This window comes from Protomyctophum bolini (assembly GCF_963924005.1).
Source record: "Protomyctophum bolini genome assembly, chromosome: 6".
Lineage (NCBI taxonomy): Eukaryota > Metazoa > Chordata > Actinopteri > Myctophiformes > Myctophidae > Protomyctophum > Protomyctophum bolini.
The window spans coordinates 35,710,263-35,722,363 of NC_137867.1; the positions used below are offsets into that span (position 1 = coordinate 35,710,263).

At 40.5% G+C, this 12,101-nt stretch overlaps 3 protein-coding genes across 5 annotated transcripts; all 3 read right to left on the reverse strand.

Moving 5' to 3' along the window:
- Positions 1-146: 146 nt before the first annotated feature.
- Positions 147-3,492, reverse strand: LOC308317335 (uncharacterized protein). Of its 2 annotated transcripts, none has more exons than XM_080766265.1 (2): positions 3,133-3,492; positions 147-1,164 (listed from the first exon to the last, which is right to left on the reverse strand). In XM_080766265.1, the coding sequence occupies exon 2, from the start codon at positions 1,069-1,071 to the stop codon at positions 457-459; it is 615 nt and encodes a 204-aa protein (XP_080622391.1). In that variant the 5' UTR covers positions 1,072-1,164; positions 3,133-3,492; the 3' UTR covers positions 147-456. The 2 variants fall into 2 exon arrangements, with proteins under 2 accessions (XP_080622391.1, XP_080622390.1); XM_080766264.1 differs by having other exon boundaries at positions 147-1,169.
- Positions 3,493-3,501: 9 nt separating this feature from the next.
- On the reverse strand, positions 3,502-8,777 carry LOC308317334 (uncharacterized protein). 2 transcript variants are annotated; one of them, XM_080766263.1, is made up of 5 exons: positions 8,507-8,777; positions 8,043-8,206; positions 5,772-5,984; positions 5,311-5,517; positions 3,502-4,729 (listed from the first exon to the last, which is right to left on the reverse strand). In XM_080766263.1, the coding sequence occupies exons 1-5, from the start codon at positions 8,773-8,775 to the stop codon at positions 4,530-4,532; spliced, it is 1,053 nt and encodes a 350-aa protein (XP_080622389.1). In that variant the 5' UTR covers positions 8,776-8,777; the 3' UTR covers positions 3,502-4,529. The 2 variants fall into 2 exon arrangements, with proteins under 2 accessions (XP_080622389.1, XP_080622388.1); XM_080766262.1 differs by having other exon boundaries at positions 5,766-5,984.
- A 1,024-nt stretch (positions 8,778-9,801) lies between these two features.
- Positions 9,802-11,401, reverse strand: ier3ip1 (immediate early response 3 interacting protein 1). The gene is made up of 3 exons (XM_080765329.1): positions 11,255-11,401; positions 10,623-10,724; positions 9,802-10,188 (listed from the first exon to the last, which is right to left on the reverse strand). Exons 1-3 carry the CDS (start codon positions 11,343-11,345, stop codon positions 10,133-10,135), a joined length of 249 nt encoding a protein of 82 aa, XP_080621455.1. The 5' UTR covers positions 11,346-11,401; the 3' UTR covers positions 9,802-10,132.
- Between the last annotated feature and the right edge of the window lie 700 nt (positions 11,402-12,101).

Genomic DNA, 12,101 nt, shown 5'->3' on the forward strand with positions numbered 1-12,101 from the left:
GAAAACAGCATGTCCAAAACAATGGAGGTTTAGTGCTTTGTCGTATGAGATAGTGATACCTATATATATATATAACACACACACACACACACACACACACACACACACACACACACACACACACACACACACACACACACACACACACAAAGAGGACTCCTGCACATAAACCTGTAGGTGTCAGGCAAATAAACTGTAAAAAAGGATGGACCGAACAGGAATGCATCATGCTAAGTTGTCCATCTCTGTGTTCAGTCCCTTCCTTATGGAAGGTCCATCCTTTTTCTTTTACAGTATGGACTTGAATGTCTGAGCTTCTTTCGTAAAGAATAATTGCTCTTGAACTATAGCGATCATATATCCTACTATATCACATCCTGTGATGGGACAGTCAGATATAGGACTGAAGCAAGTGACCCTAGTCATGTCTCATGTACAGTATCTTTGCTCCGAGGGTCATAGAATGGCACAAGAACAGCAGCAGTGCTGTTGTTTTCTGGGCACTGCCCCCGCCACTCTGGTGGGAGGGGCCTCGATGGGGGACGTCTCTACGTCTCTACAGTCGGACAGCGAGCCGCTAGAGGCGCTGAACAGCCTCCCGCACACCAGGTCCGCCGCCTTCCCGTCCATTGTGGACGACACGTCCGTCACCGTCTTCTCCCTCAGGGACATGTCCTCGTCGTCCTCGTCGTCGATCAGCACAAACTCCTTGACGTAAAGCAGCCCCGAGGCCCCTCCCTCCGCCAGCGCCGTCCCCCGAAGGACGGGGCTCCCCTGCTCCGACTCGTTGATGGTGTGGGTGTCTACAAAGGTCAGCGTCGAGGTTTCCGTCAGGGTCTCGTGAGGGTCTGTGGTGGAGGTGTCCTCTGGGCCAGAGTACGCCTGGCTGCTGGAGTCCAGCATCCACGAGGAGTCCTTTGTGGAGTTCTGGTGGTCTATGAGGTTCTCCCTCTGGCTTTTCCCATTAGAGGCCATGTGTGACCCACAAGACGCCTTCCCTCTGCTGCCAACCTCGTACCTCATGGTGTGTGAGCCAGGCTCCATGGTGATGCAGGTGTTGTGTGGATACATCAGGTCATTGTAGACCTGCGTTCTGCTGCCCCCTGCGGGGAAGAAGTAGATGGTTGATGGGCTTCCCCGTTCCTTGGTTACCCTGCTGTTCTGCTGAACTTGATCAGGGTAGAAAGAAAAATAAAACATTCATTATTCATTCACTTTATGCACAATTAATTGAGAATATATGAAAGTTTCACTTTTTGAATTATATTACGTAAGAAAATGAACTTTTACAAAATATTCTAATTAATTGAGATAGACCTGTATATAGCCCTATATTTTTGTATTTTGTCGCAGGATGTTAAGAATTACAGATCTACGACTACAAGCTCACAAAAGATTTCAAATGTTGAAATGTTTTGAAAATGTGTGCCTGTAAAATGCCATGCCCAAGAAAGCGGTTTAAACTAAGCTATGATTTATCGTCACATTGTGACAGTTGTTTTGGATCAGAGAATAATCTGATTTTTGACAATATATTAACAACAGACTGTGATGACTTGACTATGACGGTGTTACTTTTTGTGTTTTTTCTGTTTGTATGGATGCACTAAACAAAGTTTTGTTGTACGTCTCATACAGTGACAAATAAAGATCTTATCTTAATGTAGGCCTATAAAAAAACATGATTTGAACATTGTACCAACAAAGAAACAGCAGGTCAAATGTGTTCTGTAGAACAACTTAAACTGCAGTGTAGTGAAGTGAGTACATGCTGCCCTTTAGCGTCTACCTTTTAGAATAGCGTAAATAAATCAAGCTGCTCCTTTAAAAAATAACTGCAAATCCCAAAGGAGCGGAAACGATGTCTTCTAAAGTGAAGTAGGCTCAGTCTCTCTTCCACCCATTCCATCTCTGAGCACCGAGAGCACGCACGCACACACACGCACGGGTCGCACACACAACTGAAAATTACATGAATGAATGAATCTAGGAACATTCACTCTAAATTTAGCAAAGACACGTCAGATATGCTCATCCCCACAATAATTTTAAACATTTTATTTAAAACAAAATACAAATCTTAAAACAATAATATTCACTCATGTAAGATCAATTGCATCACAATGAAAAAATGATACTGTTCCTCAACTGTGGCCATACTGACTACCGTTTTACTTAGTTTTTTCTTTCCCATTACCTCTTGTTTCCAGTTGGCTCCCTTGGGTGCCGTGACCCCTACTTTTGAAAACCAGAGGACTAGAATCATGACTTATGAAAATGAAGACATTTGCCAATTCAGACACCCTCGAAGGACTGTAATTCCATTTACAGTAGTAACACCCCTGTTCCACTTGACTAACTGCTATGCATGACAGAATCAGGCCCCCATGAATAAATAATGGCACAAATTTACGCTCATGATGAAACAGTGTATGAGGAACAATAGATGAAAAATGGATTCCGGTTAAACAGTTGTTGCATTAATGCTTTTGGTTTGCAAGTTACTACTGTATGTGCATATCTTGTCATTGTGTCGAAACTGACACCAGATTTTTATAGTGATCGAGCAGAACTTAATTACAGAGGAGGCTGGTCTAAACTGACCCTTGCATTTAAAAATAAACTATTGAATATATTCTAATCTGGACAATAGATATTCACATTTTCCTGTACTTATATTCATGATCACATCAAACTGTGGCAGTAATTCAATTCTGCCATTGAATTAACAACTAGGTAAAGAGTTGGTGTTCATGATTATTATTCACCTCAACACAATCTAACATTAATTGCATCCGACGACCATCTTAATTTATCTAGCCCAAGTGTGGCCCATTGTGGTACCCTCTGGTAATATACTCCCAAGTAGCTCTAATCTGAACCATGCAATTCAGAAATGCACAAAAAGAGAAATAAATAAAGAAGTAGAATAAAGTAGTCTGTCAGTAGTCTGACAAAAAGTAGAATAAAATCAGTGTTATTATTATCCATTATATTCCTGCTCCAACCCACCATACTGAAAAAAGTCATTGTATCAAATTTGTGTTCATAATATTCCACTATATATATATATATATTATATATATAATATTCCAACAATATCACAGAATTATATCAGAGAAAAATGCTTACCAATAGATGACGCCTACTACGTTTGTAGTCACATAGATCCCATGATACAGCTGATCAAAAGAGGAGGCTTGTAGTCACGTAGATCCCATGATACGACTGATCAACAGAGCGAGCAGCCGTATGAATTCAGGAGATGGAACTCTGCTCGACTTTTCCGATGATGTGGATTGATTCTACACAGACGGAGACGCTTTTCTTTCACTTCAGTTCCAAGCCCACTCAGTCCCTACCTAGGCTACCCCACACCCAATAAGTGTTCCCTCCCTCCCAGCCGTTCCTCCTGCCCTTACATCTCATAATGCACAAACACAACATTGATGTATCGAGGGAGTATGAATGAATGCATGAATGCTTCATGCCGATCGCTCTCACTAAACCAATACAGCAAGCTTAATTGGGTGACATCCCCTAAATTGGGGAAGGGGTTGCTAATTGCATTCAAGTGTTTTCAGAGATATGGGCACGCATGTTATCTCCAATTGACCCTTTGTCAAGTCCCGCCTGTGGTTGTGACCCTCTTCTCACCGATTGGTTGCTGTTTCTTGGTTGGACAAAAATAATTTCTCTCCATCCACTACCATTGAAATAAACAGGTTTTTCCAGTTGCTTCATACGGATATTCAATGTATTCAATTAATTCTTATTTTAAACATGGTCCAAATAAAAAGAAACATCTCAGGTGCAGCAGAAATAATGTTTTTGAATGTTTTAACAAATTCAACATAAACAACAATAAGGTGGAACCAGGGCGGAACAAGGCAGAAAGAGCCCGCTGGTTAGTCAGTCAAGGATCTACAGTGTCAGAACACTGACAATGGGTCATTTGAGGTTCACCTCAACTCATTTCTATATACATTTCCTGTCTAGGGAAATGTGTATGAAAAGTGATGTTTTGATTTGAGTTGACAATAGGAGGTTGCACGTTGCAGGACGTATTTAGAGCCATCTTCCTCTTTCTGATTCTGTGCAAGGAAGCATGAAGAGCCATGTCACTGAATGTACTGTAGTACAATAAATAATACAGAAGAAAATACTTTCACATACATGAAAGCTGTAAAACAGGAATATAAAAGGAATCAAATATTCAGAAGCCTCCAGTCCCTGTAAGGACTCGGTCTGCATCAGCTTATAGTACACTGTTTGACATAGTATATTTTCCCAGTACAGATAATATGAAATTCAGAATATCATATTAATAATAAAAAAGAGATTATATTGCAACAGTATTTACTGTTAATTATGCAATGGTGAAATGGAATGAAACACGAGCAGTAAAGCCCAGTTACTGATCTATACTGGAATTAACAGTAAACCTGAAACTCATCTTTCATTAATCAGAAATAACTCATTGCAAAATGTTTTCTTCTGATATAACTGAACAAAATGATAAACACTATTCAAGAAGCGCTACTGATGAATCCCGTCATGTTAGGTAACCTGGTTTTGTGTTGCTCCATTTGGAAAGTTATTCCTTGGGAAGAAGACAGGCCCTCCTCTGGTGTGGTCCCCCAGAAAGTGATCTCCACCCTGCCTGGTACTGAAAGGGGCTCCTTAAACTGGGCTGTGACAAAGATGGGGGCTCTGATGGCTCCGGTCCCTGATAAAATGAATGAAACAATTTAGGCATTCAGCAGACGGTCTTAATCCAGAGGGATTTACAGTAAGCAAGGGAAACACAAGGCAATACATAAAGTATCCTCAGTCTAAACAGTATAATGTGAAGAAAAAAGCAATAATCTGTACATGGATTAAATAATTAAAATAAAGGTCTGGACAATGGACAGTTGGACACAACAACAAACATGATGATAGGGGAGGGAAATGTATAACATTTAGAAAATAAAGTAAAAATGTAACATTTGGACATATCAGATGTTCTCATCATATATTTAATATGTTGCAATGCAACATGTTGTGAGCTTGTAGATCTGCTATTTTTGGCTTATGTTCCCCCAGAATATGGATGCTGGCACAGGGGGTGGTCAAAGGCATAAGCATAGCATTTTAAGTTTTAAGCATTTTAATTATAGTGATATATTTGCCACAATAATCGTGAAATGTAATTGTCATATCGCCCCTTCCCTAGTGTGGAGTATTATTGCTGCACTAATCAGCACAAGAGCATTCACTAGTAACTGTGCAGGCCAGGATATCTGCAAAACAATGTATGCAGTGTACCTTTATGTTTCTCTATTTCCGCCAGGCAGACAGACAGTATCCAGACACTGGGAGAGCTCCAGCATCTGTAGCCGAAGAGTCTGGCTGGTATTGTGAGGAGGTAGTGTGGGAGGTCGTCGAGGAAGGACCAGACACATGTCAGCCCTGCTGTCCCAGGCACTCTCATCTGTACCCTAGTCTTTACATTGCCTGAGTCAGGCCATTCTTCTGTCAAAACAAAGAGAGACATGAGCAGACAGAAAAACATATACCTTACTTGCTCTTTCTTAGCCCTAGATGATTGAATCTACTTTGAAGCTGGCATTTCTATTTTGGTCTTGCCATTATCCTGTATAGCAACATAATATTTAGCAGAATACGGTTTTAGACTCAGGTCTTAATGGGTTAATTTCTATTCTAAAGTAACAACTAATTGTTTATAACAATCCTACAATTCTGCACTGAATATAACTCACTCTCACTGTCACTGTCCTCATTGTCTGTGGACAGAAGTGTCACTACACTCTCCCACACTGGCTGACCGGAGCGGGAGGAGGCAGAGAGGAAGACGTCTACCTCCACCCCGCCGTCAACCACTTCGTACCCCAGGACTCGGACCTGCAGCGTGAACGGACCCTTCTTCAGTTCGTCAATTGGCTGCAGGGTTTTCAAGCTCTGGCGCACACGGATTAGACCTAGTTAATCAATGACATAGAATGGGGAAAAAACAATACAAAATAAGCTTTCCTTGTTGCCCATACAGTATATGCAAAGTTTCAAATTTGCCTCAAGATTTTGGTACACCGAGCACTACCAGGCACAAGAACAACACAATATGCACTTGACAGTGCATATTGTGTTCCAGCTCATATTTACAATTACATTAAAGGACCACTTCACCACTTTTCAACCTATCTTCATATAATAGGTCCTCACTAATAATAATGAAAAAATGGCGCAATTGTTTTAGGAGGGCTGTGGGCAGTTCAGAAACCATCTTCCAGTGACATCATCGATGGGGAATCCAAGCTAATAGAAACTGCAGGCTTTCTAGTCCTGAAAAGTTGCAATGCGAAAATGGAAGCCATCGTTCTCACGATAATGAAAATCTAAACGTTTTTGTAAAGAAATCTTGTTTAAAAAAATAATCTGCCTAATGATGATGTCATTGGAAGACGGTTTCTAAACTGCCCACAGCCCTCCTATGAGACACAGACTGAGTAGAAAAACATCGTGCAATTTTATCATGATTATTAGTGAGGACCTATTGTATGAAGATAGGTTGAAAAGTGGTGAAGTGGTCCTTTAAGTAAGCAGGTGGTATGGTTCAGTACAGTAGACCAGTCGTTGTCTCAGGTCATTTTCTGATTAATTGAAAAGGGTGGACCCTGTTGTAAACAAGTGCAATGCTTCCCCAGTGCCAGATTGCTACTTTATAGCACCTTTCATTTATGTCATATTTTACCATACATATTACATATAAATCTTTCCAACTAAGATACATTATGTTACAAGGAAAACGATCAGTTCCCATTAGGACTCATCCCTAAAACTGTGAGAGGCGGTGATAGATTAAAGCAGTTGCTTCATTGAGAAACCTTCTGGATTATAACCCTGAAAGCCACAAACTTCCCAGGTCTCAATGACAAAATAGAATTTTCCCCTTTTCTCTAAAAAGGTTTCCTCCTCCTCACACACTGTTTACAACTTTATGCTGGTGTCTTTTTATTTTTATTTTCTACAAAACTCGTCGTTTTGATACCCCTGTATTTGAAACTGTATGGACACAACTGTTATGATGTAGATTTTAATGTGCAGACATTGATGTTATGACATTTAGGGCTGTATTTTGCGTGTCTTAACCCATTCTGACCTGAGATCAGATTCATACGAGGTTTCCACTGGACACACACTGGTCTGATGAACCCATTCTGACCTGAGATCAGATTCTAAAAATGTCAGTCGTTCTTCGAATCTTTAAAAAATAGCAGACCTACAAGCTCGTATCGCGCCACTCGGTGGCGCGATATGAGCTTGTAGATCTGCTATTTTTCAATAGGTAAAGCATAACATGATGCTAACACCAAAATGGGTGCCCGGTCAGAATGGGTTAAGTACCAGGTCTTATTCCCTAACTTGAGTAAACTAAAGACCTGGAGGCGTGATCAATGCCATTTGGCTATTCTGAGTGGCCAAAGAGCATTGATCACGCCTCCAGGGCTTTAGTTTACTCAAGTTAGGGAATAAGACCTGGTACTTAAGACACGCAAAATACAGCCCTTATTGTGCTGACACTTATTACTGACAGTGACACTGATTGTTGTCAAGTGTTTTCAATCATGATGGTCGCTATATAATGACGTCTTGCTGCACGTCATAACTATAGGACCCTGACAAAGGCTGATTGCCGAAACGTGTTGGTCCTCCCTTTTGTGTAATGATCTTTGCCATGCCTTAAAGCTTACAATAAAGGCTTTTTTCACTTCACTGAAGTGCCTTGGATCCTCTTCATTATTCCCATTAGGACTGCTTGAAAATAACTTTATACTAGACATTTAATCCCTTGAACCCCAGCATCCCTATTCTGGGGGGGAACATTCACCAATGTAGATCAACAATTTTTGTGAGCTTGTAGATTCGTCTGTTTTTGACAAGGAGATTTGGTGTAGGCCTTGGCCTAGGCCTGGACTTGTGTCACAGACTCACAGCAGCACCCACTTTGAGAAGCCCCTGCAGTAGGCACTATCTTTTACCTGTTGGACTCAACCTGAAGTTGTCGTCACAGAGGACCATGAGCAGCAGGCGCTGACAGAGAGCTTCAGGGAAGCACAGTGGGATGTCTCTGTATTCACTGTCGGGGTAGTCCCAGCCATAGCCTGCTGCATCACACCACCGCCTCAGCTGCCCAATCTCAAGCCTTGAAAATTTGGAGTAGGATTTAGTTCATAAGGTTTGACAGAACATAACATGTTAACATAAAATGCAAGTTTGCACAAGGTAGGTAGCCTATAATCTGAATGGTAGTATAGGTGTGGGGATCACACAACCAAGGAAGAGTGGGCACCTCAAATTGGCATTTAAAAAAAAAAAAAATTATGGTGTCGTCCACTCAGTTAACAGTTTTTGTATTGAGTTGTGAAATGTACTGTAATTCTGCAAACTGTTAAAATAATAATAAAAAAGAAAAGCTCATTGGAAGTTCAAGTAGTTTACGTACCTACAGTTGAGGACAGTGTAAGCAACTTCACACATTCCATTCCTTGTGTACAAGACACCAGCCCTCCTCCTACAAGTGGCCATGGTCAAGTACTTGATGACGAGATACACCGAGCTTGGAAGCGTTTGACTGCTGTACACATTACGTTTTAGCAGTTTATGAGCGCAGTAAATGTGCTTATAGAATAAATAAATGGAACATGCAGCAAGCGAAACAATAACGCCGCTCCGTGCGTTACAGTTACACGCAATATTATTTAATGCTGCCATGTTTTGTTTGCGGCAGTAACGGGACGTGTACTAGGACAAACAAAGTGCGTTCGCCTAATACCCAACTCAGACAAAACGAATCTAGTAGGCCAGTCATTCTAAGATAAAAGGGGCGTGACCCAAAATAAATTGCAATAGTAATCGTTAAAGGTTTTTTATGATCATCCAAATAAGATATGAAAAATTGATTATAATAAGAAATTTGGATCATGGTAAATTCAGGGGTTGAACATTTGAATTATGCTTTAAGTAGCATGTGACATGTCAAACTAGGGGTTATTCATGATTCTGAACATTCCAAGCATTATATTTTTTGCACAAAAAACACTCATTGGGTAAAAACGGCCATATAGCCACTTGCCCAAATGTGATGACCTCATCACATTTGTGTATTGGTACATGAGACTTAAAAGTATCATTCAACTTCTTGTTTACGCGTAACTATTAGACCTTAATTGTCAAATGTTTAAACATGTTCTAATCATGTATTTATTTAATATTTTGGAAGACAAAAATAGCCACTTTAACACAGAGGTGCTCACCTATCCCGTTACCTGTTGTGTATATACAATTATAATAATTGTATTGTAATTATTTGAAAACGTTACTTTGTAGATTTTCATTATTACAAAACATAATGAAAATAACATTAACCACTATTAAATTTGAAAATAGTCGATCTACAAGCTCACATTGTGAGCTTGTAGACCTGCTATTTTCTAATAATTTGTTATACATAACATATACCAGTAAGACGCGCAAACGCGGGAAGCGAACGCAGCTGAGACCCTGCAGATCATGTCTGTCTGTCCCGCTGTTACTGTATATGTGGACCTGGCCCCTTTTGTGCCCATATATGGAGCTGAGTGGACCTGGCCCCTTTTGTGCCCATATATGGAGCTGAGTGATTGCTGATGCAACACACTCCATATTTGGATAGCGGGACAGACAGACACACAGACACACAGACATGATCTGCTAGGTCTCATAGTAAGTGCTCACTTAATCAACATGTTTTAAAGAGCATTTCATGTTTGCTTGAATAACTTTTTTTTTATTCAACAATGAAAGTGTAAATGCATTGAATTTGTCTGAAAAATGTAACCATCCCAAAAAGTTGTAGGGTCTTAATTTGAATGGCTGGACTTGACTGTACGGTCACTGTACATAATAGGATTTGACGAGACATTGCAAAAGGAGTGATTTATAGACTTCGACTCTGAACATGTATTAATATTTTGTGTGCGTACAAGTCAGTCTTCTTTATGTACAGGTGTTCCTGAGGTCACACAAATATTCTTCGCCGTCAGCTGTCGATGTGGTTGTGTCTGCTAGCTTCCACTAATGTCGTCTTCACTCAGCCAAACAGCAGTAGCAGTACGATAACCACAGTATTCACTCCTATCAAGGGCACTGTGGTGGAGGAAGAAGACACATGGAAAAAGTGATTTTAAGCAAAGATGTTGGCAGTTCTGAAGACAGCCGAGCAGAACAAAAGTGGAGATATTTGACTAAAACACGTTTTCTGACAGGACTTTCAAATGGTTATTTGGAATCCTTACTGTGCGAGAAGACCATGGAGTCTTCATGCACAACTTACTGTCAGAGCTGAAGATAGGTGAGACATAGCCTACTATATAATAACTAATGTATTGTAAGTTTCATAATGTGTGTGAGAGAGAGAGAGAGAGAGAGCGACAGGGGGGGAGAGAGAGAAAGAGAGCGAGAGAGTGTGTGTGTGTGTGTGTGTGTGTGTGTGTGTGTGTGTGTGTGTGTGTGTGTGTGTGTGTGTGTGTGTGTGTGTGTGCTGTAAATGCGTGCGTGAGTGAAGTTAGTAAACAGCATACCTCTCATGACCGTTCTGACAGAGCGGATAAGGTTCATGAGTTGAACTCTGATGCCTGGTTCATCACCGAATCCTCCAACACTTTGGTCCACACCCCAGCCAACTAAGATGGAAGGAGACATAGAAAATAATCAGCATGAATAGGTGTAAACGTACATACTGTTTCATTACAGAAATGTGACCAGCCACCATCAATGTGAACAATACAACATTAGTACCAGGTGCAACAAATGTAATTTGTTGTGACAACTTGTTTAAGCGATTTGGAAAATGCCCTAATTTTTCATACACAAGCATTTATACTGTATCGTTTTTTTGTTTCATTATTTTTGTTATTAGCAGTTTGCAAAACAAAATCACAGGAAAGTACAGTTCGATACAAGGTCTCCTAAAGAGGATTTAAAAGCAAGCCTAAAGATGTCTCGTTTATGTACTTTAAATTGGAATTGTGATTTCGCACTACCAAAACATAATAAAAAAGATGTGTAATCGCTAAAAGTATGTGGGTTGAACTCATCCATTGGTTGAGTTGCTAGCCCATAAGCTAGCGTCACGTTAGCTTAACTTTAGAAGATTTCAGCAAAGCACTTCAGGCATATCAGTTATCACGTTACGAGCACTGCAGGTACTTACTTTTACTAAGAAACCTCTCTTCGTGCAACACAGCAACGGCGTTTACACACAGAATCGCCGCCTGAATAAGAGAATATAAGGTAAAAGCCATGTTGTCTCTTAGCAACTAGAAAAGGAGCTCTGTCTGTTATTTTCTTCTGACGTGTAGTGTACGTACGGCATCTGGCGAGGGACAAACTATCTGACTGCAGTGACTGGCACCGCACCCGCCGCGTTGCAACTTGGGTCGGTATCGGTTCGGACGTCGGTTATCGGTAGAGAGCAGTGGTTCTCAACATGTTGGTCGGGACACCCAGGGTAGCTAGGGGTCCCGGGTCCACATGATTTGAAGGGGTCACCAGATATCTGGGGTCAATATTTTTAATACTAAGAAGCATTAAGCATACTGCTTCAAAATTAAACTATACAAATTGGTCAAATAATGAGGTAATCATTTTGAAAATAGCTACAATATCGACAAGCTCAGTCACAATGACACGCAACTTGAGGCATTGTGGATTGTGACTGAGCTTGTAGATCTTCCATTTTCACAATATATATCTGTTGAACAGAGTCAAACAAAATGAAAATGACTCAACTGCTACATTCCAAAATGCTTGCTTGTCATGGTGGGAGGTCAGTTCAAATATGATTTTAATTGTTTTTTCGGTGCCGATGTCAGACTCATACAGATGTATGTTCTGCACTGGTACTCATGTTCTGGTGTCCATATAATGCAGCAGAAAACCATTAAGTTTTGTGAGAATTAATGAAAAATAACTACTGTCTGGTCCTTTATCCCACTCCACAAAACATCTATGTGCATGCCTAAATACATTCTGTATTTAAAATGGACACAAAGCCAGAA